Source organism: Ictalurus furcatus, chromosome 5, assembly GCF_023375685.1.
Source record: "Ictalurus furcatus strain D&B chromosome 5, Billie_1.0, whole genome shotgun sequence".
NCBI classification, from domain to species: Eukaryota; Metazoa; Chordata; class Actinopteri; order Siluriformes; family Ictaluridae; genus Ictalurus; species Ictalurus furcatus.
In genome coordinates, this window is record NC_071259.1 from 4,921,371 (window position 1) to 4,949,363 (window position 27,993).

Sequence of the window (27,993 nt, forward strand, 5' to 3'; positions counted from 1 at the left end):
GTCTGAGTTTATTGCATCTACTTAAAATCTTAACCTTTTATTAATTCATTAGCTTAGTCCAGACTGTTTAGGGGGCCAAGCACCCTATTGTAATTATTGAAGTTGGTTTAATTTCACTGACTTTCAGTTCCTTGCATTTATTTATTTATTTATTTTTGGTTCCCCTGTTCCATCTTGTTCCCCCCGTGTCCGTCTGGCCCCTCATTCTGTGTCCTAGTCCAGGCTGTCACACTAATAAGATTAGTCCTTTCAAGGTCTGCTTCTGCTGCCAAGCCTTCAGCAATTGAGACATCGACTATTGACACACTTTGCCTTGCGTGTTTTCTCTCTCTCGATCCACACATGTGTGTGTGTGTGTGTGTGTATGTGTATATATATATATATATATATATATATATATATATATATATATATATATATAATATAATATATATATATATATATATATATATATATATATATATATATATATATATAATATATATTTGTGTCAGTTTTTCTTTACATATCTGTGTCATTATCGTATTCATTAATGCACTAGTCATGACTATCATTAAGACTTGTAATGGGCAACACACAAAAAAAAAAGCCGGCATGAAAATGAAAACCGAGCTTTATAGGGGACAGATCAGCCCCCAATCGTTGAGGAAATACACTAGTTGCAGATGTGTATTAACCTGAAAGGACGTTGAATGTTTATAAGTGTTTACATTGAGGTAATTTGGACTTCTGTTGCTGTGGTCAAAATGTATCTGGAATCAAGGCTTGGTTCACTTAAATCCCCCCACTAGTCTGCATGGATTAACACTAGCCGCCATACAAAATCCAAAAGGCCTGATACAAACCAGCTGTGGTTCTAAAAGCTCTGAGGCAGGCGACTATCTCTTTTAGAGTGGCACAGCTTATTTTCCTGGAACTTTCTATCTCAGAAAAAAACCATACTTGGTCAGTTAATGAGCCAGCTCAGGCTGTTTTGTTAACATGAAACGTTTCGGGGTTTTTTTTTCAGTAAGAAAAGACAAAGACAGATGGGGCTTCCCAGACGGGGCGACTCAATTAAGGTCCCCACATCAAATCTTATCTTACTGCTAACGCACCAAATTGGCTGCTCTGGCTAAGGTGCCAAAGGACCAATCCGTCTTGTCGCGACCACGCATACAGAGTTGGTTTACAGCATATGTCGGAAAGACGGTTGTCCAGCCTCTGTGAGTGTTTTATTGAGTTACACACAACCCCCTAATGTTACAACACACAGTTATATAAGACACGTCCATGGTTTATTCAGAAAGTGATTAGTCATTCAGTAATGGCTGCCACCACACGCCTCAGCCAATTGTCCATCTGTCCACTACACGATGTTGAGCAAAACCGTTGCTGTTATCGACCTGGCTAACTTTTCCTTTCATTTTCTGAGGGGTTACTATAGCAACAAGTTTGCATTGTTGTTATCTTCGAGGTAAACATCTTCGAGGTAGTTCTGGGAGTAGTTTCTTATTTCTGTGTGATAAAATTTTTTTTTTTATAAACCTGTCAATCAGGAATTTGAGGCAACAGTGTAATGTCGTTGTAAGTAACGTAGCACGATATTTACTGTCTTCTGTATGTTGGTGACTTAGCAGCTACAGTCAAAAGCTGTACACTTCTGTTTACCAGTTACCATGTGAGAACTTTTGCACACAGTACAGATGTGGCTTAATATTTGAACATCTGGAAGAGTTAATTGATGGATATTTGGTTAACTATGGTTTTATAGATGTAGAAAAAAAAATAACGGGCATGTCCCCTGTCCCCCCACCACCCCCTCCACCCAATGCCCATGAGCGAACTCTCTTTAATGACTTCTGGTGATGGACCGATCGACAGGTTGTTATCTTACACCTGATGTTCGGCTTTTATCGCATGCTTTCAGATAGCTTGTTTAGGGTTTTCAATTATTTAAACAACTTCTTCATGTCTAGACTGAATTGTATCATCCTGACATCAGCATGTCCCCACTAGGCAACAAAAAAAAGTTGTTGTAAGCCAGGCCTTTTCTTTAATCCTTTCAATACTGCAAGACATGTTACTTGAGTGCACATCTATGATATATATATGTGTGCCAAATGATTCTCATAGTTAAACACGCATCTACCTAACCTCCTGGGTAACCTCTCATCCATATTAGAGGGTGGTGAAAGAGTCATGTTGAAACACGGTATGAGCGAGGGAGGAGAGAGGGGACGATAAGAGGGAAAAATAAGAGGGAAAAATGCAAGGGCTGTAGAGGAGAAGAAGGGAGGGCAGGGGAAGGGTGATGTTTGCGCAAGTTGAGCGGAGTCACCTATTGTCTGAGCCTCGGTGTAGCTGCCGAGGCCTGAGGGCGCGAAAGGAAGAAAAGGAACTCTGAGAGCGAGGGAGAGGGGAAAGCGTCTGGTTTGAGTCAGCACAACAGGCTCTGACGCTGCCCACTGCAGAATGGCTAGCTCGCTAAAGTCATCTCAGGTTTAGGACTTATCAGAGTTTTGGACAGCAACGAATACATGAGTGGCGTTATGGTGATCTGAGGTAATGATTCCAGCATTTGATTGTTTGTGGTTGTCATGATTGAGATGAAGATGTGTGTTTTGGGTTGTTTTGGGTTTTTTTTTTTGTCATTTTGAGGGTTTAATAATATTGTTCCATATGTCCTCAGTATGTTTTGAGAGAAGTTTATTGCTGTATGATTTTAAATTCATTGTTTCAAACAACATTCTGACTTCATAGATTCTTCTTGTTAACAAGACCAAAGAGTTCACTCTCCTTCTGGTAGTTATTACATACTTGGATGTTTGGAATGAATATAACTGAACCATAACCCAGTAACATTCCCAAGTTTGCTTGTTTTTTGTAACTAATCTAATTAATTAGATGTCACGATAAGACTTGAATATCCCGCTAGTGTTTATTTGATGCAACGTTCATGTATCTCCTGCGTTTTCAGTGGGGATCCAATTGGAGCCAGGTTGGTTTATTGTCATTTAATGATTGTAATTAGACTCTCGGAGACACTGATCTGCTTCCTGTCTCTTCTCGAGAAGCTAATGATCCATCATAAAGCCTGAGTCTGCCCAGCTTTTGGATGCTTTTATAATAATAATACCTACGATCATAGAACCGGGTTGTTAAAATGCTGAAGTCATCACCAGTGATGACCGTCTTTACTAGAACTATTTCTTCATTAGTGAGTTGGTTAGTAATTTAGGGCTGGGTTTTAGATTCTCGCCTTAATATAATCATGTTGTATTATTGTATTATAGAAGTGAAAAAAAAGACAGTGGATTGCATTTCATGGAGGTTAATTTTGTAGCGCATGAATGTGAAGTAAAATATTTCAATGTTATGAATTTTTCAATTTCATTATTAAGAATCCAAAGGCTTGAAGGGTTAGTTCATATTTATATTCGGTTGATACCCTTAGCAGTTTGACTACATTCCTCTCTATTTTGCTCCTGGCACCCAGACCGTTTCCTGACATGCTGGGATTCACAACTTATCAAATCATTTGTTCCCTGTTGTTTCCACAAATTGGCAAGATGGAGTTGCACTCTAATCTTTACTGAGGGGTGTGTGTGTGTGTGTGTGTGTGTGTGTGTGTGTGTGTGTGTTGGAGTCAGAGGCTAATTCACCTAACAAGGCTGTCCAGTTATGCCGAGCTAAATATACCTAGAGAACTGTTCACATTCATGTCAGGGTTGCCATGTTGGTGCACTAACAGGAAGTCTGAAGTGGTGATTGACATCAGCTGAGTGTGTGTGTGTGTGTGTTATAAGGTTATATATAGGTTGACATAATTGAATTTGACATGCTGTCAAGAAGCGCATCACCAAATCTGAACGTCGGTGACAGCCGTCAGAAAGTTTATCACATGACTTTTGTGACATTTGTGTCTGCAGTTTGTTATAAACATGCCAAGTTTAAGTAAGGTGTGGGGGAAAAGGATTTTTTTTTTTTTCCTGACCATTTTTTTCTGACATTTTATTTGACCTCACAAGGAAATAAAAACAACTAAAAGGTTTCCTTTTGGTTACTGAGGTTAATGTGAGTTTTAGGTTTAGGTGTAGAACAATATTAATTATCTGCATTAATAATTACATCAATGGATACTGCTCACAAACAAGGATACTAACACAAACATGCGTGTGTGTGTGTGCATGCAGACTTTGTGTGTGAACGTGTAGCTGTTAATAGCGGCATTACTGCCTGCTGCTGTACCCCTTGACCAAACACACACCATCCCGAAAGCACACAAGCAGAGGTCAGAGTGTGTTTGCATACTGGAGCTCGAGATCTTTTCCCAACACGGCTTAATCTTCACTGCTCTGTTCTAATCCTCTGTGTGTATTCGCACCGAACATGTCCTGGAGTGTGTTTGTCCGATGTTGGTGGTATCAGGCTTAAATGATCGTGATTTGAGTCTCCTCCATTTTGGATTGGGCTTGTGTATGTATGCCTTTGTGTGTGTGTGTGTGATTAATGTAAAATCGACTCGTACTTTTCTATCCTAATACTGACATGACAGCTACACTTTGCAGCCAAGTTAATTTACATTCACCCTTTGCTCAACGCTCATTATTCGAGTCACTGATGTAGTGTTATAAGATTCTCTGGCACATTTTTGGCTGGTACAATCCGGTGAAAAGATCTCATGATGATTTTTTGCCTTAAAAGGGCATTTTGAATGCAGAACGAAGGCGAACTGATGGGGGGAACGAGTTGCACCGTTAAGAGCGAGTGCGTAATGGGCTGCAGTAAAGTAGTAATGTTTGAATAATCTCAGGCTCAGGCTGTTAAAGCCTCTGACGTTGTGAACATTGAGCCTCTCATGCATCTCCGCTGCTTTCCTAATGACTCCCATAATTCTTTAAGTCTTACATGATGGATGAACCGCATGGAATAAAGCTGCGAGTGTTGTATACAGTATGGCAAGCGTCTGTTTGAGTGACAGATATGAAGCACGGAAACGGGTAAAAAGGTTATGGCATGACTAAGGTGTGCGTGCGTGCGTGCGTGTGTGTGTGTGTGTGTGTGTGTGTGTGTGTGTGTGTGTGTGTGTGGAACTTCTTTTGATAACTTTAGATCTTGCGACTCCATAGAATCGTTTGGCACTCGATCGGACGAGGAACCTAGGACTAGTTCGCAAAAGTAGGGTTTACAAAAATTCCAAGATGGCGGAAAATGTTTACAGGCGGAAATGATGTTTTTGTTCATCTGGACAGACTGTCCAGAGTCTGTGACAAATGATTCAAAAGTTATGGCTATTTTTTTTTTATCACTATAGCGCCACCATCTGGCCAATCAGGCCGGAACTTTGCGACGATCAGTTTTATGGCAGAATAATAATAATAATAATAATAGTAATCATTTTTAAAAAATAATAATAAAAATCCCTACAATTACAAAAAGGTTTCAGTCCTTCGGGCTTGATCCCCTAATAACACAACAAAATTATCATTGATGGTTTTTATTTCACCTCTAGTGGCCTCTCTCGTTCTGTATAATGACAGCGGACCCTTCTCAGCCGCTCTCGCAACGGACGCAACCGGGAAAACTATCGATGTGGATTTTTGCCGATGACCCATAGTTCTTGCGATCGGCTATCGGTGCCGATTAATCAGCAAAACCGATCAATCAGTCAAGCTCTAGTAATTATCTCATTAATCATGTTGAGGCAAGTCATTTGTGATTTCTGTCAATTTTTATGATTTTAACATTAATTGTTCCAAAGCTATGTCTGATCGATTTAAATAGTCAATTAAATATGCGTTCTGTTTGGTTTTACCGCATCATCATCATCAAGAAGAGTGATCTAACTAAGGAGCGTCTCTCACGGTATATCCAACAACAAAAAGAAACCATCTTGTTGTACACGTATAATGATGAATCAGGTTTTTATGCACTGTTTTGGAAGTCCTCCAAAATATCGGACTCGATTGTACTCGAGAGATAAATACAGCTCAGAAGCTAATGCTCAACTAATTCACTCTGAGGAGTACTGAGTGGCAGTAATGCGATACAGAAAGGTAAAATGGGTATAGCTTTTAGTTGCCCTACGTGACATTTGAATTTCTTTTTCTGAACACAAATAAAAATGAGTAAATTATCAATACGACCAAGGGAGGGATTTTTTGTTGTTGGTGACGACGCTGTGTGTTTTTATCCTTAAGCAGCTTTTTTAATGTTGTACTTACAAGTAGCAGTTTTCTGTTGAAACATGAACTGCATAAAGTCTGGTACTTTTTATTCCTTCATTTCACATCCATCCCCGAGGTCAAGTCCCAATTGAAAACTTATGTTTTCTCAATGTTATCTGTCCTAATCTGTTGCTATGTATCTTTCTCAGTGACTGTACTGTTTTTCACTCTGTGTTTGATTGTTCATTGTTTGTTCACATTTTGACCATGATTGTTCATTGTTTTTCACTATATAAATTAAACATATTATTATAGTTGTATACATGAAGATATTTCTTCGTTTTAGTTGTATTTAGTCATACTGATGAAGATTTTTTTTTTTCCTCTCAGGTGAACTACATTGAACTTACAAAGTACTTATGGCTCTAAAAAGAAATGTTCTTGATCATTTATCCCACATATAATGATTATTTAGAAATCTCAAGCCCCAGACATAACGTGTAAATTGAACAGGATAAATTCCTGGGCATTTAAGTCAGAAAAACAAGTTCAAAAGTCCTGTTAATATTTACACTGGGAAGGTTATCTGTATTAAGACTTGTGTTGTGCAGGCGCTTAACTTGAATTTCAGGGCGGCGCATGCAGATTATTGAAATGACCTGTGCAAAGTCCACACCTTGGGAGTTGACGGGGTTTTTCTTGTGGAGCACTCTGTGAGATGGAGCTTGCCGTAGTGACAAGACCACTTCTGTTAAAGCAAACACTTTACGCCTAGCGGGGAAAAACTTCAAAATCAGAGGACAGAACATTTGTACTGATAACGCAAATAACTTTTTTCTGTTACTTGGAAAAGCAAAACAGTTTAGAATACAGCAAGAACATTTCAAATAAAGACCCAAGTAAATATGTTGAGACTGACTACATTTACATAGACAGCAGTAACGTAATTATTGACCTTATTCTGAATAAGACACTATTCCGATTAAGGTGTTTACATGAGTCGCTTTTAGTATACTCCTTTCATGTACCCGTTTTACATGTTATAGAACATAGATCGATTAACGGCACGTCATTACGTCTTCACGCCACACCGTCCGACGTTCCCTCCAGAATTTCACTCATCGACATACGGTTCGTCTTCGCTATGGAACCGTATACGGTTTCGGGTGTTTCACTATTAATTTTACGGAAGCTTCAAGTGCATTTAATTATTTGTCATGCTGTACGTGCAAATAGACGACTGCTTGAAGCCATGGGCTGCGTCCCAAACCGCGTACTTACCTACTGTTTAGTAGCTGAGATACATTTATTTCTCCTATTATATAGTAGGTAAGTACGTGGTTTTGGACGCAGCTGTGCTCTTCAATTTGTGTTTACTTCGAGTATGACTTTAGTCGGATTACGGTCATCAATAATCGCTGTTTACATGCTAGTTTCTTAATCAGAGTATTGTCTTAATCGAGTTAATATCGGATTATTGTTGTCCATGTAAACGCACTGAATGATTATCAAGAAAAATCCCAGTTATGACTGTGACTGTTTCTTTTTTTTTTTTTTTCCTTTCTTTGCACATCATTTATCTGTCCAGTTTGAGTGAGTCCCATGATAGATTCCTGTTGTTGGTTGACGGGATGCGGTGTTCTGTCATTGTTGTAGCCCCTCCAGCACAAGGTTTGATGTTTTGTGCATGCTGAGATGCGTTTCTGCTCACCACGGTTGTAAAGAGTGCTTATACGAGTTAGTATATCCTTGCAGCTCGAACCAATCTGGATATTTTCCTCTTGACCTCTTTTATCAGCGAGGAGTTTCCACCTCAACGTCACCTGTAGCTCTTGACCTGTATCCGCATGATTTTTTTGCATTGTACTGCTGCCATCTGATTGGCTGATGAGAGAACTGCATGAATATACATGCGTTCCTAATAAAGTGGATGGTGAGTGTATGACGGAAAAAAAAAAATGAGCATGAGTTTCCCATTAAATATCGTACGCGGTCAGGATTGATCATGTTCTTCTGTGTATTTGGTAGTCATAGTCTGTGATAAAGTTACGAACGTGCTAGGAGTAGCAAAAGAGGTAGCGGATTACGCAGCCAAAGGGTTTTCAGTGCTACCGCGTCGCCTGCACCAGGAAACGGAGGCTACCGTCACCGTAGGATTTGCGGTGAGTCACAGCCAGACAGAAAAGGGATGAGAACCATCATTTTGAAAAAGTCACCCGTGAAGTAACTGTCCGATCATGTATGTGACGCCGTAATCTTACTTGTGAGTCAGCGTGGATGAATGGATTTCCTAATTGTAAATATTTACACTGATTTTTTTTATGTGATAGATATGTGGTTGTTGCAGAGTTATGAGCAAGTATTATAAAGATGTTTACTTTTATGTATTTGGAGCATGGCTATCTGTTTGCCATTATTACGTGATGTCTCACCCCTCTCTCTCTCTCTGTCTCTCTCAAATCTAATACTGTAAAAGTGGAGGTAGAAATTTTACCTCGTCACACTCCTCTCAAAAGAAAGGCCGGTCATTTCCCGTTAAAATAGGGTGGAGACTGGCTGGATTAATCACTTTAGAGGTGTGTAAGCACATCCACTAATCTTTAGACCTCTTGCTCCCTCCCTCTCTCTCTCTCTCTCTCTCTCTCTCTCTCTCCCTCCATGTCTCTATCTGTCTGTCGGCGTGTCAGTACGCTACAGCTCTTGCAGAGTGACGGATCTCGCCGGGTCACAGGCAGGGCAGCGGGGAATTAAATCAGAACAGCATTTCTCCTGACGGTCGGACTCTGGAAGCCGATTTTGCATTCAGTGCGTATATCGTTGTCATGTCCTATTTATTTATCGCTGTTGGTTTTTCCTTTGATAGAACTCCTGTGCTTGTAATTTAGCGCATAATATGAAACCAGTTCAGGCTGGCACTTTCATCATACGAGAATGCTGAATGATTGATTTGTGGTGTTCTTGTCGCTGAAGCGGATAATTTCTCCTGTAAGTAAGTTTGTGTGTGTGTGGTCTGGAGGCTGTGGTATTGATAGTGAAACACGCCTGACTTGTCCATGTGGTTCGTGTCCTCCTGCAGCTGTGTGTATGCGCGAGTGGATAACATCTGCGTTCATTAGAAATGTATTCTGGGAAAAGATTATTTCCATCATTCAGTTTTCATCGCGTGTTTCAGAATGACCAGGTTTTTTTTTTTATTCACTGTGTATGTGCAGGGATTTTGTTGAGGGGAATGTTAGTGTGCATAAATAGTGTTCGTCATCCCTCTGTAGTTGGGTTGATGACCCAATAGATATCACTCTGTGTGTGAGAGAAAGTGAGTGAGTGAGAGTTAATAACAGGGTTTGGGAGTCACGATCGAGTCAGACGGTGTTGAGGAATGCCGAGGGGGCTTACGTATGACGTCACGTCTCCACCACAAAGCTAACACCGCGTGAACACACAGGCGTGAAATCGTGATTCTGCGCTGACGAGATGCACACTGATCCAGCTGTTCCATGCTCGATGTAATCAGGAATCTCGTTTTGTACAAGTGATAAAGCGAAGGAATAAAAATCGACAGAAATCACCGCGTTAAAGGAATCCTCGGTTGTTTTTTCCAACCTAAACTTTATCTACTACATCTGTAGCATAGGTGTGATTTAAGCACAGATACAAGTTTGCCGTAATGAGGAAATGAAAGCAGAAAACCTGATCACGCAAAACTAACTCGTGGAAACGTAATCAATTCAACACTGAAACATTTTTCCCGACTTAAACTTCCTGTCGTGTTTGTCTCATCCAAAGACCGGAATTGTTCCAGTGTTCTAACTGTTTGCTTTGTGTTATGCCGCTTTTACAGTTTTCTACAAGTGCCCTTAGACTTGTACACAAGTTTTAATTAAGCAGGGTTTCTGTTCTTCTTTCAGTACAGGGGAGACGTTGAACGTTGAAATTCTTGTCTATGGAAATCGCACCCTCGTTAAAGATGCACGAGAACAGGGTTAGGTTGGAAATTGCTAAAGTATTCCTTTAAGTGTTCGAGTTTCACGTTAAGTAATACTAGGCCATAACCTTTGGTTCATTATTCCTCCTCCTGTTAGTGAGAATCTTTTTGGAGTCGAGCAGAGCAACATTACTGTCCTCCCTTGTGCCAAAAAAGGAAGGTTTTCTCTTGTCTACAAGCGCATTAGCGAGTCTAGCCTGACGTGTTTTGGCAGATCCCTTGTCTATCCGTGCTAAGGCGCACTAATAGAGTCTATACAGATGTGGAAAATAGTGTGATATTTGTTCTCGTGTTAGATTAAATAATGGCATCCAAACTGATCTTTTTGTATTCCGTGAAGTCCAAGGTTACCTCTGGGTTACAAGGCTTTTTTTTTCCTAATTGTAGTACATCCACATAATTACAGCAGCATTAGCTTTTTGTACTTCTACAAATCCCAGTTTTTGTTGCGCCACACACAAGTCTGTATTGCAAGGACCGAGGACACGCTGTGTTGCCATGTCCTCATGAATCCCCCTTTTTTGTGTTCTTCCTTCTCCCACAGGAAGATCTGTGTGCACTGTAAGTGTGCGCGTGAAGAGCATGCGGTGCGCTCCGTGCCCGGGCAGCTGGAGAAAATGATGACGAAGCTGGTGTCCGACTTCCAGAGGCACTCCATCTCGGACGACGATTCGGGATGCGCCTCGGAGGAGTACGCCTGGGTGCCGCCTGGGCTCAAGCCCGAACAGGTCAGCAGATGTGAAAATATTCCCAAATGTCCCCATGTACCAGAAAAGGCACGGCTGCTTTTCTTAAAATCAAATTGAATAATCACAACACTGACTTCTATTACAGTTATTAGTGTGCAATGAATTGCAAGATCAGATCAGATACTGTGGGAGTGGTTACACTGTAAGAACGGCAAGAACTGACATCTTACCATCTTAAATATAGTCACATTTATGTAGTGTTTCCTATCATAAAATTTGGATAAACTCAATACAAGATTATTAAACCCATTTTGAGACATTTTTAACTTATTTTAAGCTTTAACATTTTCTTATTCTGTTGGCAGATGATTTTGCTTCTTTCTAGAAATAAATGCTTAAAATAAGAAAAATGATCTGCCAATAGAAGAAGACTAGTTCGAGCTTGAAATATTAGGTTTTTGTTGTTATTTTTTTTAAGTCTAGAAATAGGTTTAGTAATCTGGTATTTGGCTTATTGTAATCGTATATATTAAATATTGCGTAAATGTGACTGTATTCCAGATGTTTTCACATTTTGTACAGTGAATGTGTAAAACAGAGGGAGACATAGATTTATATCATAATTATGATTAATTCTCTCAATACTGAAAGCTGAATTCTATATCAGTTGTTTGGCCAATTTAGGAACAAAAACATTTACTGCACTTTATCATTTATAAATCAACAGAAAACAGCCTTTTTCATCACTCTGGTTGTATTTCATAAGTCTATATCTATTCTATATTCAAATCTGTATATATTTTAACAAATACACTACAGCATACAACCAAGTATATATTGGGGAGAGATTTAATGCACCTGATAATTATTATTATTATTAATATTATTATTATTATTATTATTATTAATATACAATATAAATGTTTTTCTAACATTAACCTAATAACTACCCTCAGATGAACTCATGATAGTTTGATCACTCATTTAAAAAAAAAAAAAAAAAAACTTAAAAGAGACACCAAAGGAATGAGAGCACAAAATGAAAAAGGAGGTGCTTACTTTGTTTATATATTTAAAGATAGTATTTTAATTATTATATTTATATATATGTGTGTGTGTGTGTGTGTGTGTGTGTGTGTGTGTGTGTGTGTATGTGTGTATATATATATATATATATATATATATATAAATATAGAGAGAGAGAGAGAGAGAGATACTCAAACTCAAGTTCATGTCACAAAGCATAAGAAGTTTTATCTACCTGTAAATGTATTATTTATAATGTAGCTTAGTGAATAGGTGTGTTACAACAGGACCGCCTTTTTGATTCTGAATCAGAATCAATTTGATTCTTTTTAAAGAATCAAAAGTAAAGGAACCATCTTTGTGTTTTAATTATAGCCCATTTCTCAGCCTTGAGGTTGCTTTCCAAAAAGAAATCTTTATCTCCTTCTGGACGTATAATTCAGAACATATAACTAAGTGAATCATTTCATTAAAATACAAGCCTTTTTAAAGAATCGATAAGAAAATTCTTTTTATTTATTTATTTATTTAAATCGGACCTTATTATGTTTCTCGCACTCGAGGCTTTACAATGCAGCAAACACAAGGCCTCATCTCCTCTTATGGATGCATCATTTCTAACATATCAAAGTGAATCGGTGCAATAAAATGAGACTGCCTTTTTCTTAAGTAATTAGATTCGATCAGAATTGTTCTTTTTAAAGAATCAAAAGTAATGAAAAATCTTTGTTTATATATTTAATGATGTGATATTGTTTGTTAGTAGTCCATTTCCCGAACCTGAGGTTGCTTCACAAAACATCAAGCGTTGAAGCTTTGTCTCTCTGTGAATGTATTATTTATAATGTATTTACATAAACTGGTGCATTTAAAATAAAGAAAACAACTTGAAATCTTTTTTTATTATTTGAAACTTGTTCTGTCATACTGTGTACTTCGTAAAAATTTTTATATATATATATACACACACACACACACACACACACACACACACACACACACACAATTCTAATATTCCATGCATATCTACGGCTAGGACAGTTTTTAGTGTACTGTGTGTTAGCATTCTTAAGTCTGTAGTAGGGAAAAACAGTGTAGTGATAGTAACTGAACCAGGGTGTGTGTATTGTCTATTGTGTCTTGTTCTCGGAGCTCACGTTACTCTTCACTGAGCCAGTCTGTGTGGACAGAGGCAGAGGACTCATGTTACAGTGTACTGAACATTCCCATTACTCTTCTGCTTACACACTGCCTTTACTGCCCACCATTTCATGATGAAGTGTGTGTGTATATGTGCGTTGGTCGCTATGTGCACCGTTCAGTTCTCCTAACGCCTTTGTGTCTGCAGGTTTATCAATACTTCAGCTGTATTCCTGAGGACAAAGTACCTTATGTGAACAGCCCGGGAGAAAGATATCGCATTAAACAGCTCCTCCATCAGCTCCCAGCCCACGACAGTGAGGTCAGAATCCTCTACACTTCACCCCAAAGCATCACACTTTACGTTCTTGGGTATAATCCAGGCCTTGATCGAACACCTGCGTCAGCTTCATGTTAATCAGGCATTTCTGAATATCAATCAGGGCTGATGGGCAAGGATGGAGTCTAATCACTTCACATTCATGCAATGCCAAAGCACTAGGAGGTTGAGTGTTTTCTCCGAATAATCAAATTCAGAATTTGTAATGTATTTTTTTTTCAAACAGTTCACAAGCCACTGTGGCATTTTCCTTCCAAATTTAGCACTCAGTTAGCATGCTCACTAATCAGCAAATTTCCATTCCAAATGTACTACACACTCACCATCCACTTTATTTAAACGTGTGGCATGAGCGCAGTGTATGAAATCAGGCGAACACAGATCAAGAGCTTCGTTTAATGTTCACATCAAACATCAGAATGAGGAAATGTGACCTCCGTGACTTTGACCCATTGCATGTGCTGCTTTTCCACCGCAGGAACTTTCTCCAGGAACTAGGGACTTTTGGAGGTACTCGGTGTGTTTCCAACGCAGGGACCAGGGTCTGAATTAAGTTCCGGGTAAAATATTTAGCCCTCACAAAGTCCCTACTCGGGAGGTGGTACTTTTTTCAAAAGCCAGGAACTTTGCGGAGTGGGACTTGGGTTCTGAACATGCTGATTGGTTGAGTGCACGCAGCACTTTTTTTTTTTTTTTTCAACCACCAGTTTTAAAAGTCTGCTGCGGTGTGTTCAGTAGCAGTTGTTTATTGCGATTCGAATCAACACAATGGAGTTTCTTAAAAAATTCGACAGACGGACCGACGACGAGGTTCAGGCCGTATTAAGTATTTATCCCGAGGACGAAATACAGCGGGAACTGGAAACGGTGACCCACGATGAAAAATTACACTTAAAAAAAATTATACGTGCACGCGCGTTCGTCTCGGTCATATCAGCAATAGCTGATAAAATCCGTGTACTTACTTTAAGTCTAGCATTACGAGCATTCTGAATTGGCTTTACTACCACTGCTCGTCTCTTTTCCAGAGTTTTCTCAATGACCTCTTCAGCAAAGCAATACATCACAATCAACAGCAGCACCGCTTGAATCTCCTGCACGTTTGTTATTGTGCAGTGCCGTGATCCGATTTCAGAACGTAGACTGTCCGTTTTTAAAACACGAACCTTCATCCAAAGATTTTTATAAAAATAAAAATAAAAAAATCTCTTTCCATGACCGGCAATCGAACCTGGGCCGCAGCAGTGAGAGCACCGAATCTTAACCACTACACCACCAGTTTGGTTGCAGGAAGCAGTTTTGTTACTGTTCAAAGGTTCCAATCAGAGCCTGCTACATGTGAGCAAAAATTTGCCATTATTACAGCATTAAAATCAGATTTCTTTGTGTGAGTAACTCGTTTGATTGTAGCATACTTCGAGGCTTCATATCCTCGCCAAGCGCTTGCTGCGTGTAGTCATACGTCAGCGGACTAATTTGCCTAATCTTCACGGTACTTTAGACAGCAATGGAAATGCCGACAGCAAAAAAGTCTGGAGGAACCAAATGGTCCCTCGAAAAAAAATTCCTGGGATTAATTGTTCCGGGTAATTTTTTGGCGGGGAAGCAGCTATGGTTATTGGTACCAGATGAGCTTGTTTCAGAAACTTGGATTTTTACACACAACATTCTCAAGAGTCATACAGACTGGTGTGAAAAACAAAAAAAACATCCTGAGAGTGGCAGTTCTGTGGGAAGAACGACACGATGATGAGAGAGGTCCGAGGAGAATAGTCAGACTGGTTCGAGCTCAGAGGAAGGCTCCTCAAATAATCACTCTTTACAACCATGGTGAGCAGAAAAGCATCTCAGAATGCACAGTACCTCACGCTGAGGCTACATTGGGCTCACCAAAACCGGTTTGTTTTTCCGATCTTCGCTAAAGCTCTTGACCTGTATCCGCATGATTGACTGATGGGATAACTGTATGAATGTACAGGTGTTCCTGTTAAAGTGGACAGTTTGTGTCTGTTGAACATACAAATACAAAGTGCGTGAATGTGCTCAATCGTCAATCCTGCTTAACAGGATGTCAAATAAGCACCTGTGTGCGTATAACCAAAGAACGGAGAACAGTCCGCTGCTGCTGATGATTTTCACGTTGTTATTTTCTTACCACTGACAGTCTGGGACGGTCCCAGCTCATTAGCTGGGACGTGCCGTAGCCACACCACACACAACCTGCCTGCCATATTTCTTCTGCCGCTTTTCCTCATTTTCTATCTGACCTGGTCACGCTCTTCACACCTACTGTACAGTATATCATTGCATAGAATGAGGTAAGATTAGATACACTGTCGGAATCACAATTTCTTTTCTATCCAATTATGAGATAAGCCAGTGGGATAGGTCAAGAAGCGTTCTACAAGTGGTATATACACTCGCTGAGTACGTTTACATGGACAGCAGTAATCTAATTATTGACCTTATTCTGAGTAAGAGAGTATTGTGAAGGTGTTTACATGAGTCAGTTTTAGAATACTCCTTTCATGTTCCCGTTTTACATGTTCTAGAACGTAGATAGATTAACAGCACACGTCATTACGTCCCCACGCCATGCCGTCCGACGTTCCCTCCAGAATTTCACGTAACGACATACGGTTCGTCTTCGTTATGGTACCGTATGCAGTTTCGGGTGTTTCATTTTTAGTTTTAGACAAACAGGAAGAAGAAGAAAAAACCAATGAAAATGAAACCAATGTGCATGCAATGATATGAATAAGCAAATTAAAGCTAAATTAATACAAATAAACACATTCCTTGATCTTCAGGAAGAGCGTTTTCCTGGTCACGATGGATCCTGGGTCTATCCCAGGAACACTGCCCTGAATATACCGTGGATGGGATGCATAAATTCTACCATCAAAATGAAATGTATTTTTAAAAAAATAACTATTACAATATTTATAGAAACATCAGTATGATTACATCCCGTTATTAAACCTCTAATGAACTTTATCAGGGGAAAGTATGCAGTACAAAACTACAAGGCAGTATTTTTGCACCTGAGAGCGTATTGAATTTGTCCAGCGTCAGTGTGACGAGCATGGTTTTGAATCGTGTGTGTTTGTGCAGCCGCAGTACTGTAACACTCTGGATGAGGAGGAGAAAAAGGAGCTGCGCTTGTTCAGTCAGCAGAGGAAGAGAGAGAACCTAGGTCGCGGCATCGTGCGCCTCTTTCCTGTCACCATGACCGGCGCCATCTGCCAACAGGTACACACACACACACGGAACAGGACGAGGGAACGAGAGAGAACAGAACTTTCTAAAACATTATTCTGAGCAATTACTGGAGAATGACGCCAGATGTCGAGCGTGCATATACAGGTTGTTAACCATAAGATGACTCGCCGTCTGTGATAGCATGACGACGATGTCATTCGCTGACAGAGACCCAAAACTCCAGTGAGGACATTTAAACCACATACATTCCAGCCCTAGATACAGCGTTTGAAGGATTGCCCCGTGAACGCGCCCTGTGAACGAATTCTTGCCGAGAGGGTGTGTCAGAACCTGGGAGGGACACTTTGTTTCCTCTAGTCTTGATTTATGGATTCGTCAAACACGTGTAGCTTTGCCTGATCTGCACCCAGGTAGAACAAAACAAACCCTGAGAGCGAGTCATTTCAGAGTTCATAAAAATAGCATTTTGACCTCTTAAGTGTCAGAAAGCAGATTTACTGGGGGTTTTTTTCCTTTCTTTCCCCCTTCGGCTTTAAAGTTGATTTATGATAAGGCTGTGCTGGTGACGTTTACAAGGGCACATTTTAAAGGGTGGGAGTGTCGTTTTAAGTATAAGTGAAGTCGTTCTGTGGATTATTTACCTCCTTAAGAATGTATTTCAGCTCTCGTGTGCAGGTTACATTCAGACAGCAGGCTGTAGTACTCAAACTGGATCCGATGGTTTTCTTTAGATTTGTTGTGTAATATAAATGATGTATAATAAATCTGAGAATGTGTTCATGGATTAGTGCTGGCAAACTGCTTTAAAAACTGGTCTACATGATGGACGTTATTTCGTACTTAAATCTATTCAAATATAGAAGAGCTTCAATACAACAAACAATAGTAGTATCAGAGTGTGTTTGTTTGACACAAACCATGGAAGGTAAAAAAAAAAAGTTTACATTTTACATTTGTTGTCCTACTGATCCACGTAAATATCTAACTTTTTTTTTTTTTTTAACTCAAGCTTGTAAGACAGAGTTAGCCGAATCCCAGTTGGCTTTCTATTCACTGTGTTCACTACCCAATAGAACAGTATTCGAGATACAAGAGCCATTCTAGGTGCCTGTTGGAAATGACTTCTTTGTATGTAATATCTCTTCTGGGACATGCAATTTTTTTTTTTTTTGTTCCATCAGAAAATAAAATGCATCATTTTAAAAAAAGGAGAAGGCGTGGTATAAACAGCATGATTTTATTTAGAGTCCTAAGTGGCACGAGATAACCTGGGATTCATACTTGCCCTTGAAATAGAAATATTCTGAAAAGTTGAATCGTGTTTGAAATGAGAACTTGTTACTGAAATCCCCGACAGTATTACGTATCGTGTGCTTGTAGCGGTCCGTAGAGGATTTCGTGGCGTTTTTATTTATTTTTTTAATGATTCTTGCGGCCAATGCTTGATTTTTCTTGCGGCTTTTTTCACTATTTTTGATGCAACTTGCGGGGTCTTTTGTGCTTTTTTTTTTTTTGTTGGTAAACAGAAAATTTGTTGGTACTTTTGTTGGTTTGACGCACGTGAATCGAAGAGGGCTTAACGCGCGCTGTGATGACGTCTCATGACGCGTCTTGGCCCAGATCTGCGGAAAATCTGCCGATTTTGAAAAATTGTAAGCTCCTCTGAATATTATGACGTTTCTGCTATCACAAAATCCATAAGGGACCGTTTTAGGAAGTCCACATTATCTTCTGCATGCCTGTATTTTTTTTTATTTTTATTTATGTATTTATTTATTTTTGTATTTAATTTTTTAAAGCAGCTATGAATTTCATGCCTTTTGTTTGTTTTCTGTTCCCCCTCAGTGTGGGAGGCAGATTTATGGAGGTGATATAGCCGTGTTTGCCTCCCGTGCGGGTCATGGCACATGTTGGCACCCTCAGTGCTTCCAGTGTGCCACCTGCAGCGAGCTGCTAGTCGACCTCATCTACTTCTACCAGGACGGCCATATCTACTGCGGACGTCACCACGCCGAGCGCATCAAGCCACGCTGTCAGGCCTGTGATGAGGTCAGCCGTAATTCCCTAGCCACATAATACTCCTAATTCAACTCGGCACTGAACCAAATGTGTCCTGCGTCCTAAAGTGACTCTAAACTGAAACCCCTGCCATTTCCCCCCTCTCTTTACGATTAGATCATTCTGGCAGATGAGTGCACGGAGGCGGAGGGACGCCACTGGCACATGAGGCACTTCTGCTGCTTTGAGTGTGAGACGGCACTCGGTGGTCAGCGCTACATCATGAGAGAGAGTCGGCCATACTGCTGTACCTGCTACGAGTCTCTGTATGCTGAGTACTGCGACACCTGCGGAGAGCACATCGGTAAACACGCTGATACGCACATGATAAGCTCGAGCAGAAAGCCACGGCATTTCATGGGTGATAAAATAATGCGAAAGTGGATGCAGCTGAAAAGAAATATAATGCTACATAATAAAAGAGATGGCTAACTTCATTCCTTATGATCCGCCACCGTAGAGAGTTTATTTCCCCACACACATGGCTCTAATATTCCGTGTCCGCCGATGATGAACCGGATCAGCTGTGTTGGATTAGAGCTGGAATTAAACGCCGCAATGCTTCAGGAATGGAAATACCCCCCCCCCACTGTATACAAGATAGCAATATGATGGTGTAATGCAGTAAGAAAGCCTAAAACGACAGTATTATATCTCCAAAATTACAGTATACAGTGGTGCTTGAAAGTTTGTGAACCCTTCCGAATGTTCCATATTTCTGCATAAATATGATGTAAAACACCATCAGATTTTCCTCAAGTCCTGTAAGTAGATAAAGAGAGCCCAATTAAACAAATGAGAAAAAAATATTATGCTTGGTCATTTATGTATTGAGGAAAATGATCCAGTATTACATATCTGTGAGTAGCAAAAGTATGTGAACCTTTGCTTTCAGTCCAGATGCAGCAAAACAGGCCCAAACCATGATACTTCCACCACCATGTTTCACAGAAGGGATAAGGCTCTTATGCTGGAATGCAGTGTTTTCCTTTCTCCAAACATAACACTGCTCATTTAAACCAAAAATTCTATTTTGGTCTCATCCATCCACAAACATTTTTACAATAGATTTCTGGCTAGTCCACATGATCTTTAGCAAACTGTAGACTGGCAGCAATGTTCTTTTTGGAGAGCAGTGAATTTCTCCTTGCAACCCTGCCATGCACGCCATTGTTGTTCAGTTTTCTCCTGATGGTGGACTCATGAACATTAACATTAGCCAATGTGAGAGCGACCTTTAGTTGCTTAGAAGTTACTCTAGGTTTCTTTGTGACCTTGCGGACTATTACACGTCTTGCTCTTGGAGTGATCTTTGTTGGTCGACCACTCATGGGGAGGGAAACAGTGGACTTGAATTTCCTCTAATTTGTACACAGACGGCCTGACTGTGGATTGGTGAAGTCCAAACTCTTTAGAGATGGTTTTATCATCTTTTCCAGCCTGATGAGCATCAACAACTCTCTTTCTGAGGTCCTCAGAAATCTCCTTTGTTCGTGCTATGATACACTTCCACAAGTATGTGTTGTGAAACTCAGACTCTGATGGATCCCTGTTCTTTAAATAAAACCGAGTGCTCACTCGCACCTGATTGTCAACTCACTGATTAAAAACACCTCACTCTAATTTCACCTTCAAATTACCTGCTAATCCTAGAGGTTCACATACTTTTGCCACTCACAGATATGCAATACTGGGTCGTTTTCCTCAATAAATAAATGAGCAAGTTTAATATTTTTGCCTCATTTGTTTAATTGGGTTGTCTTTGTCTACTTTAGGACAAACTGATGATGTTTTAGGTCATATTTATGCAGAGAGAGAAAATTCGAAAGGGTTCACAAACTTTCAAGCACTCCCGTAGCAATGTAGCAGCTGACTTAAGATAAAATTTACATGTGCTGTGAGATGTTGGATAGGTGTCTTTTGTATTTAAATTAAGTCATACCAGGCAAAACCTATGTTTTGATGAAATATTGAATGCTAAATGTCCTTTCTATAGACTAGAGGCTCCTTAGCCAATTAACAGCGCTGTTATTTCCATTTCATTTGCATATTACCATATAATATGCAGTAGTCAAATAATGCAGTTTTATATAGTAAACATATTGGCTAACAGCTACATTGTTAACATGTTTTATTTGCAGGCATAGATCAGGGGCAGATGACGTACGAGGGGCAGCACTGGCACGCATCAGAGGCGTGTTTTTGCTGTGCCCGCTGTCGGCTGCCCCTGTTGGGCAGACCCTTCCTCCCCCGCGGGGGGCTTATCTTCTGTTCCCGATCTTGCTCTCTGGGAGAAGACCCCAATAACTCTGACTCCTGTGACTCCGCCCTGCAGTGCAAACCGACCTCACACAAACTTGTACATCAGCAGCAGCAAGAACGCAATGTACCTCTGCGGCCACCAGAGGGCAGCAATCTCACCACTGCAACTGTACTTTCTACTGCAACCACATCAACTCCTTTATCAGAAAGCAGAGGTATGAAGTATAACCAGTACTGGTTTATTACTTGCCCAAAGAAACATCAGATGTACATTTTGATCTGTAAAAGTCATGCCGTCGTTGTGATTTCATCTTGGCTTGGAGACAGGTTGTGGAATATTAAAGTATTTTGTTCTGTCTTGTTTATTAGGCGTCCACACTTCATTTTTCCATTTACAAAATGGCGGCCCTCCGCCTCCTCCTTATGGACAAACTCGCCCTCAAAGCTCACATTCTCCTGCCTTAGACAATGGCTGGGGACCGCTGGCAAACGGAGACCAATCAAACACGGATGTACACTCAGGGCTGGAGTACACAGTGGAGCTGAATGGATACGCTGAATTCGGGTCTTTTCCACCCAGCTGTACCTCCAGAGGAACCTCAACAGCAAAGGACACTGGGAGACTGGAGAACAGCTCAGGTAAGTTCACCTCATTTCTAGTATTACATATACACACACTCTCACTATGGAATATAAGCAAATAATTAAAACTTACACATTTGCACCGTCTCGTTTTTCACTACATTTTGCTTCTTTGTTCTGTTTTGTGTAGGAATTCTCACTCAGCCCCACCCTTCACCTGAGGTTGACTCCATAGAAGATGGAGACTTTTTCCCACCACCTCCACCCCCTGTGTTTATTGGTCCCAATGATTTACCGATCCTGCCCCCGCCTGATGAGCCCCACCCCTCTCCACCTCCACCCCAATTTGGGCGAAGCAGCACAGCCAGGGTCAGCTTCAGGGAGCCAATCAGCTCTAGCTATTCAGTGGAGGAGGATGAGGAGGAGGAGGAGGAAGTGGGGGTTGAATTGGCGAGGAAAGAGGAAGATGAGGTAGAGCAGGAAGATGAGGAGGATGAAACTGATGGAGGCTCGGGACACAGACTCCACCTTCGAGTTGAAATGCCACCTCAGATGGACCTTTTGGGTAATATAATTTTATAAAAGAAGTAAAACATTTAATGCAGACTTCATCGACAGCTTGGCTCAATTTCGAAAATCATATATTTGAAAATTATATTTGTATTACGAGCATTTAATCCCGAGAGCGACAAGGTGCAATAAAAACGGTGTCAAAAGGAAGTCCACTGCTAAGTAGTGAACAGAAAAAGAGTGAGCTCTTTTTAATGCAACTAATGGCTTCTTTTCCTCTTCTTAGACGGCTCGTACCGTCGCAGCTTCCGGCAGGGGTGCACCAGCCCGCCTGGCCGAAGCCACCTGGTCTCGAACTCCCCCCTCCACCTGGGCACGGAGAAACACTTCCGCCGCTCCAGACGCGACAGACCTCGTCTAGATTCCCTGGAGTGGAGAGGAGGAGGGAGAGAGCACGCCGCACGCCCACCCTCCATCACCTCCCCTGGAGACGGAAATTCCCGTTTGACGCTTCACTCCACCCACTACAAACACGAGGACTCTTGCTCAACCTGCTCGTCCTCCTCCGACTCTGAAGAGGAGGGCTTTTTTCTCGGCCAGCGGATTCCTCTACCTCCTCAGCTGACGGGGGAGAAAGAGAGGGAGGGGGAGAGTTCACAGATAGAGGGGAAAAGCAAGAGAGGGAGTCTGCGGAGGAGGAGGACACAAAGTCTCAGTGCGAAGGACAAGGACAAGGACAAAAACTGCATATTGTCCTGAGAGGAAGAATGATTGCGATATGTCGATTATGCTGATTCTTGCTTTCGTTCAGGAAGTAAACTGAAACGTTTCAGGCATTTTATTGGATGGACGCAGCATCAAGTCGCATCCGTAGTCAACGTTTAAAGTCGATTTTCCTGATTTTCCTGCTCTAACACGCCTGGTTAATAAACTAGTAAAATAGCTGCACACCAAACCAGCTATAGTAGTAACTTGATTTAAATTGATTTAAAAATACAGATGGAAATGAACACGTGCATAATAAAACGTAACCTTAAGGAGTGACTCGGCAAAAAATTCAATTGACATCACTTCCCCTGTTGTCAAGGCTTGTTTGTTGGTGCTACGAGGCAAATGTAACAGTTAACAGAAATGCAATGGGGTCCAAATGTCTTCGACCACTACAGAAAATGCTTTTGCATTCTTTTCTAATTTAATGTGAAAGTTTTCATTACAGTTGATATATCATCAGCATAAAAACTTCATTGAAAAGTAGAATATTTACTGTACGTGAATTTCTCAGATGATTAGTATTTGGTATTTCCCCCTGTTTTTGCTTTAATGACAGCGTGCACTCGAACTGGTATAAACTCCACAAGTTTGGGGGGGAAAACAAGCTCAAGTGAACACTTTCACAACGTCATATGAACACTTTCTTGATTGGAAGAGGTGAGTCTCGTGGAAAATCTGAACTTGTGTACAAAAAAAAAAATGCTTACATTTAAATATTGATCGAATTATGATCATTTCCTTTCTTTGTTTTAAAAAGTTCAAAGCTTGAATTTCTTTCTATTTATATTCCATATAGAAATGAAAAGACTTCTCGACGTGGTCTCAGATTTTTGAATCCGACTGTATAAACCCAGATCTTTATACACCGATCAGCCGTTACATGACAACCACTGACGGGTGACGTGAATAACGTTGGTTATCTCGTTACAACGGGACCTGTCAAAGAGTGGGATGAGTTCGAGAGTTGATGTCTTGGATACAGGAAAAATGGGCACGAGTAAGGATCTGACATGGACTTTCACAACTGATCAAATTCCCCAGATCTCGATCTGATCGAGCATTTGTTGTGGGACGTGCTGGATTAACAAATCCGATCCACGGAAGCCCGACCTCGCAACTTGCAGGACGTAAAGGATCTGCTTCGAACGGCTCGGTGCCAGATACCACAGCGCACCTTCAGAGGTCTTGCAGAGTCCGTGCCTTGACGGGTCAGAGCTGTTTTGGCGGCACAAAGAGGACATACGCAATATTAAGCAGCTGGTTTTAATGTTATGGCTGATTGGTGTATACAATCAGCACTTTGCTTCTTTTATCCTTTCTCTTTATTACAGTGCAACATGAGACTTTTCTTCGGTAAAATCTTGTTTGCCGCACTGAGGCCTACTGCACGTGTTCAGGTTATGTGCGTGTACTCCGGCAGACACTTACAGGCACGTATGTGCAAGACCCGGAAGTGTCTATTAGATCTTAGCCACATGGTGTCCAAGTGTGTGTGACGTTAATGAATGAGTGTAGGGTGAGATTTTAACTGAGATAGACTTCCATTACTAGTTAGTTTTATCAGCCTTATAGCTCTGGTGTACAACTAAAAAAAAAAAAAAAAAGTCTTCTGCCAAAAAGCTGTGTTTGAGCAGGAAAATCACTTGTGCATAGCTTAACACACGCTGTTAGAAACAAGCTCTGTTGTTCATATGAGTCTAGAACATGCTGTGACTCACATGTGGGGCTGTAATAATTACAGTATCACGAGGCATATCTTCGAGAGATCTTTCATTGAAGCACTTTTTTAATTTTTACACAGATAGCGTCAGTTTTTTTTTTTCCCTCTCTCTTAGAACTGAGGAATATTTGATGATGATGTTTAACCACATTCTTTGAAATACGTTACAACAACAAATATGTTCACACGCCTTCAACCGAGTGGCAGTGTGTGTGTGTTCATCTGGGTGAAAGATCATACTAATCCGAACACAATATCACCAGGAGGAAGTCATTCAGGCTCTTTTCTTAGACGAGAGAGAAGATCGCGATCTCAAAGGCAAGTTGCGTTGGATTTTGTTCCATGACAAACACACAGTTCTCTAATGCAGAACGAATGCACAGGGACACATGGAGAGAGAGAAAGCTACAAGGCTTGAAGAATGTTCTGGAAACACTGTGTGTGTGGGGGGGGGGGGGTCTGGGTATTGCTCTGTGTTTAAGATCGGCATGTTGATTGCGTGAATCTCCAGTAAACATGGAAATGATAACTCTCCTTGTCTTTGGTTCTGACATTGAAAACGCCCCCTGAGGCGTTGTGAGATGCAACAACAAAGAAATCGTGGTTTTGCTGGTCGACCAAAACTGTCCTCTTTCTTGCAAACAACTTAATAGTATTCAGAAAGTGCTTTGTGGAGACAACAATCCTGTGACTGCGCAGCTACACAAGAGCCCTCGGTGTTTCAAACAGTTCTTCATGCTGAACTTAGACGACGATGTAGAACAGAAACGCGTTCCGAACCTTCCGGTTCTTCTGTTCACATGATGGAACCAGAAGATGGAATATTGAAAGACACTGTAAATTACAGGCGTACTTGTTCTACATGCGCGGGTGATGGTGCCGATTTTACACTCCTGTGAAAATAGCTTTAGATATGTATGTATGGTTTTTTTTTTTCTTTTTTTTTTTTTCATTTTTATCACTCATTTTTATCAGAGAATATTATTTCAAGTAACCTTTTTTTGTATAGGTGAAAATAAACCACTTGACCATTTCATCATGTGTGCATTGAATTCATTTTAAATTGAATTAAAGCTGTTTTCGTGATGTTTCACTTCATTCAGACGGAGCTTGTTTTTGTGCTTTACAAATTGATACTTGGTGTAGGGTGAAACTGCTGATATGGTGTATAGATGCAAAGGCCACATTCATGGTCATTTTAGGGGGGGGGTCAATAGATGTTAAAATCAGGATTTTTACCTAGAATTACTTATTGTTGCAGTCCATCATCCCGAGTCACCAAAGGCATTGCAATAAAATAATCAGACGGAGGCGAGTTAACGACAGTAGTGATGTGAATTCTGGTTCTTTTTTAGTGAGTCAGATCATTTGACTCATCTTCCCGTTAAGAGTCACCTCTTTTGGCTCTCAAACGACTCATTACTGCCATTTTCATGTCTCACCATTCACACAACAACCAGCTCTGACGCTTTTGATGGAAAACTAATTGTGAAAACACTTCATCACTCTAATTATGTACTTGGAGCGCACTACATAATTATATTCTACAGTTCACACTAGCACTGTCTGTGAGTCTCTTATCTATATGCTTAACAGCTCCATCTATCCATTTTTCCATACTGCTTATCCTACACAGGTTCATGGGGCAGCCTGGAGCCTATCCCAGGGAACTCTGAGCACAAGGCGGGGACACCCTGGACGGGGTGCCAACCCATCGCAGGACACAATCGTTCACACGCCATGGACAATTTTGAACGGACATGTCTTTGGACCGGGGGAGAAAACCGGAGTACCTGGAGGAAACCCCTAAAGGGAGAACATGCGAACTCCACGCGCACAGGGTGGAAATGGGATTCGAGCCCCCAACCCTGGAGGTGCGAGGCAAACCACTAAGCCACTTTGCCTTCATGCTTAACAGATAAATTTGTCAATTAAACATCCACAGAGGTTTAGCTTTCCTTATTTAAATGCTCTTCTGTGCCTTACTGGACTGGCAGTGTATCTAAAAATGATGTCCACTTTCAGCACTGACAGAATTATAATGTATAAAGGCCATTACACAATGCCAAAAATTAATTTCCATTTAAATATTTCTCTGAGGATTCCTATAAATTCCCTTTACAGCCACAATGCAGTGCGGTTTCCAGTAAACATCCGTTCCTCTCTGCTTTAGAGCACACTTAAGGAGCAGTGCTGACTAGCCCATTAAAATCACAATACCGCTGTACGCCTCCATCAGTGTGTACACAGCTTTATTCAGGACAGGAGAAGTTCACCCTTATTAGTTACTAATTAAAGGTCGGGAAGTCTCAGGCTGTGTTTTATCACCAATTGATCTCAAGGACACACAATATTGTGCATACATATTACTCCATCTCACCAATAGGTGGAAGTATGTCTTATGACTTCCAGAAGGACAGGGATTTTCCCAGGTGAGATCAGAGATGAAAAAATAGCAAAGTTAATTCATCTGAAAGCACACAGTGTGTCCTTTATACATGTGTGACGATACATGTGTCCTTACTTTTAAGGCAGGAGAAAGACTCTTAAGAAATAAAGCTGCTGAACTGTACTTTCCATTGTCGCTGGCGTGGTGCCATAAAGGGTGCTTCTTTTGTACAGTAGTATATATCTTTTATATCTATATAAACTGAATTGAATTGGACCGCTGATGTACATTTAGAGCTTTACTCTAAAAGCTAATTGAAAGGTCCAACACATTCACCTTCCCAGGTATTTCCCTGACGGTACCACCTAGCAACCATAACACCACAAAGAACAGAAAATACTGTTTGTGAGTCTAGAAAAGTACAGAAAAGACTTTCCCCTGGCTCAAAGAATAAAAGTAAGGACAATAAATGTTCGTTTGTTTGTGCTTAAGTGATTGCTTTTTTTTTTTTTTTATTCATTTACCTACTCACTTGTTTTATTGATATTTATGTTACATTCATTCATTTAGCATTTGTTCATGTTTGTTTATTGCCTCATTTATAGATTTATTGACTTATTTGTTTTTTTATTTGTTTTGTCTGTTTATGTATTTGTTTAATTTACATATTTTTATTGAATTCATTTGAATTGTTTATGTATTTAGCTGCTTGCTTAATTTTTATTTATTTATTTACTCACTCACATATTTTATTTATTTGTTCAGTTGTTTATTATTCCTGTATAGATGTACTTATTTGATTATTTATTTGTTTGTCTGTTAATGAATTTACTGACTTATTTGAAATCAATTCATTTTGTGCATTTAGTGACTTGCTTGTTTATTTGTTTGTTCATTTCTAGATTGACTTATTTGTTTATTACTCACACATTTTATTTATGTCTTTGTCCGATTGTTTATTTATTCATTTGCAGATTTCCTTACTTATTTGTAAGAATGATGTTTGTTACTTATTACTTGTTTGTCTGTTTGTTGATGTATTTACTTGCTTGCTGATTTTATTTATGTATTTGTTTGTTTGTTCAATTGTTTATTATTCCTGTATAGATGTACTTATTTCATTATGTATTTGTCTGTATATGTATTTACTTAC

At 40.3% G+C, this 27,993-nt stretch overlaps 2 protein-coding genes across 3 annotated transcripts in view; both read left to right on the forward strand.

Moving 5' to 3' along the window:
• Window positions 1-25,487, forward strand: part of prickle3 (prickle homolog 3) — a 44,134-nt gene extending 18,647 nt beyond the window's left edge. Inside the window, exons 5-13 of the mRNA XM_053624345.1 lie at window positions 10,676-10,859; window positions 13,195-13,308; window positions 16,441-16,578; window positions 18,394-18,597; window positions 18,724-18,910; window positions 20,748-21,083; window positions 21,238-21,507; window positions 21,641-22,015; window positions 22,247-25,487. Coding sequence (XP_053480320.1) covers window positions 10,676-10,859; window positions 13,195-13,308; window positions 16,441-16,578; window positions 18,394-18,597; window positions 18,724-18,910; window positions 20,748-21,083; window positions 21,238-21,507; window positions 21,641-22,015; window positions 22,247-22,719 — 2,281 coding nt within the window. The 3' untranslated portion in view covers window positions 22,720-25,487. The remainder of the gene's footprint in view (window positions 1-10,675; window positions 10,860-13,194; window positions 13,309-16,440; window positions 16,579-18,393; window positions 18,598-18,723; window positions 18,911-20,747; window positions 21,084-21,237; window positions 21,508-21,640; window positions 22,016-22,246) is intronic.
• Window positions 25,488-25,630: 143 nt separating this feature from the next.
• Window positions 25,631-27,993, forward strand: part of fam110a (family with sequence similarity 110 member A) — a 9,136-nt gene continuing 6,773 nt past the window's right edge. For both annotated transcript variants that reach the window (XM_053624346.1, XM_053624347.1), the window contains exon 1: window positions 25,631-27,993. This exon is cut by the window's right edge. The gene's annotated coding sequence lies outside the window, so the exon portion shown is untranslated.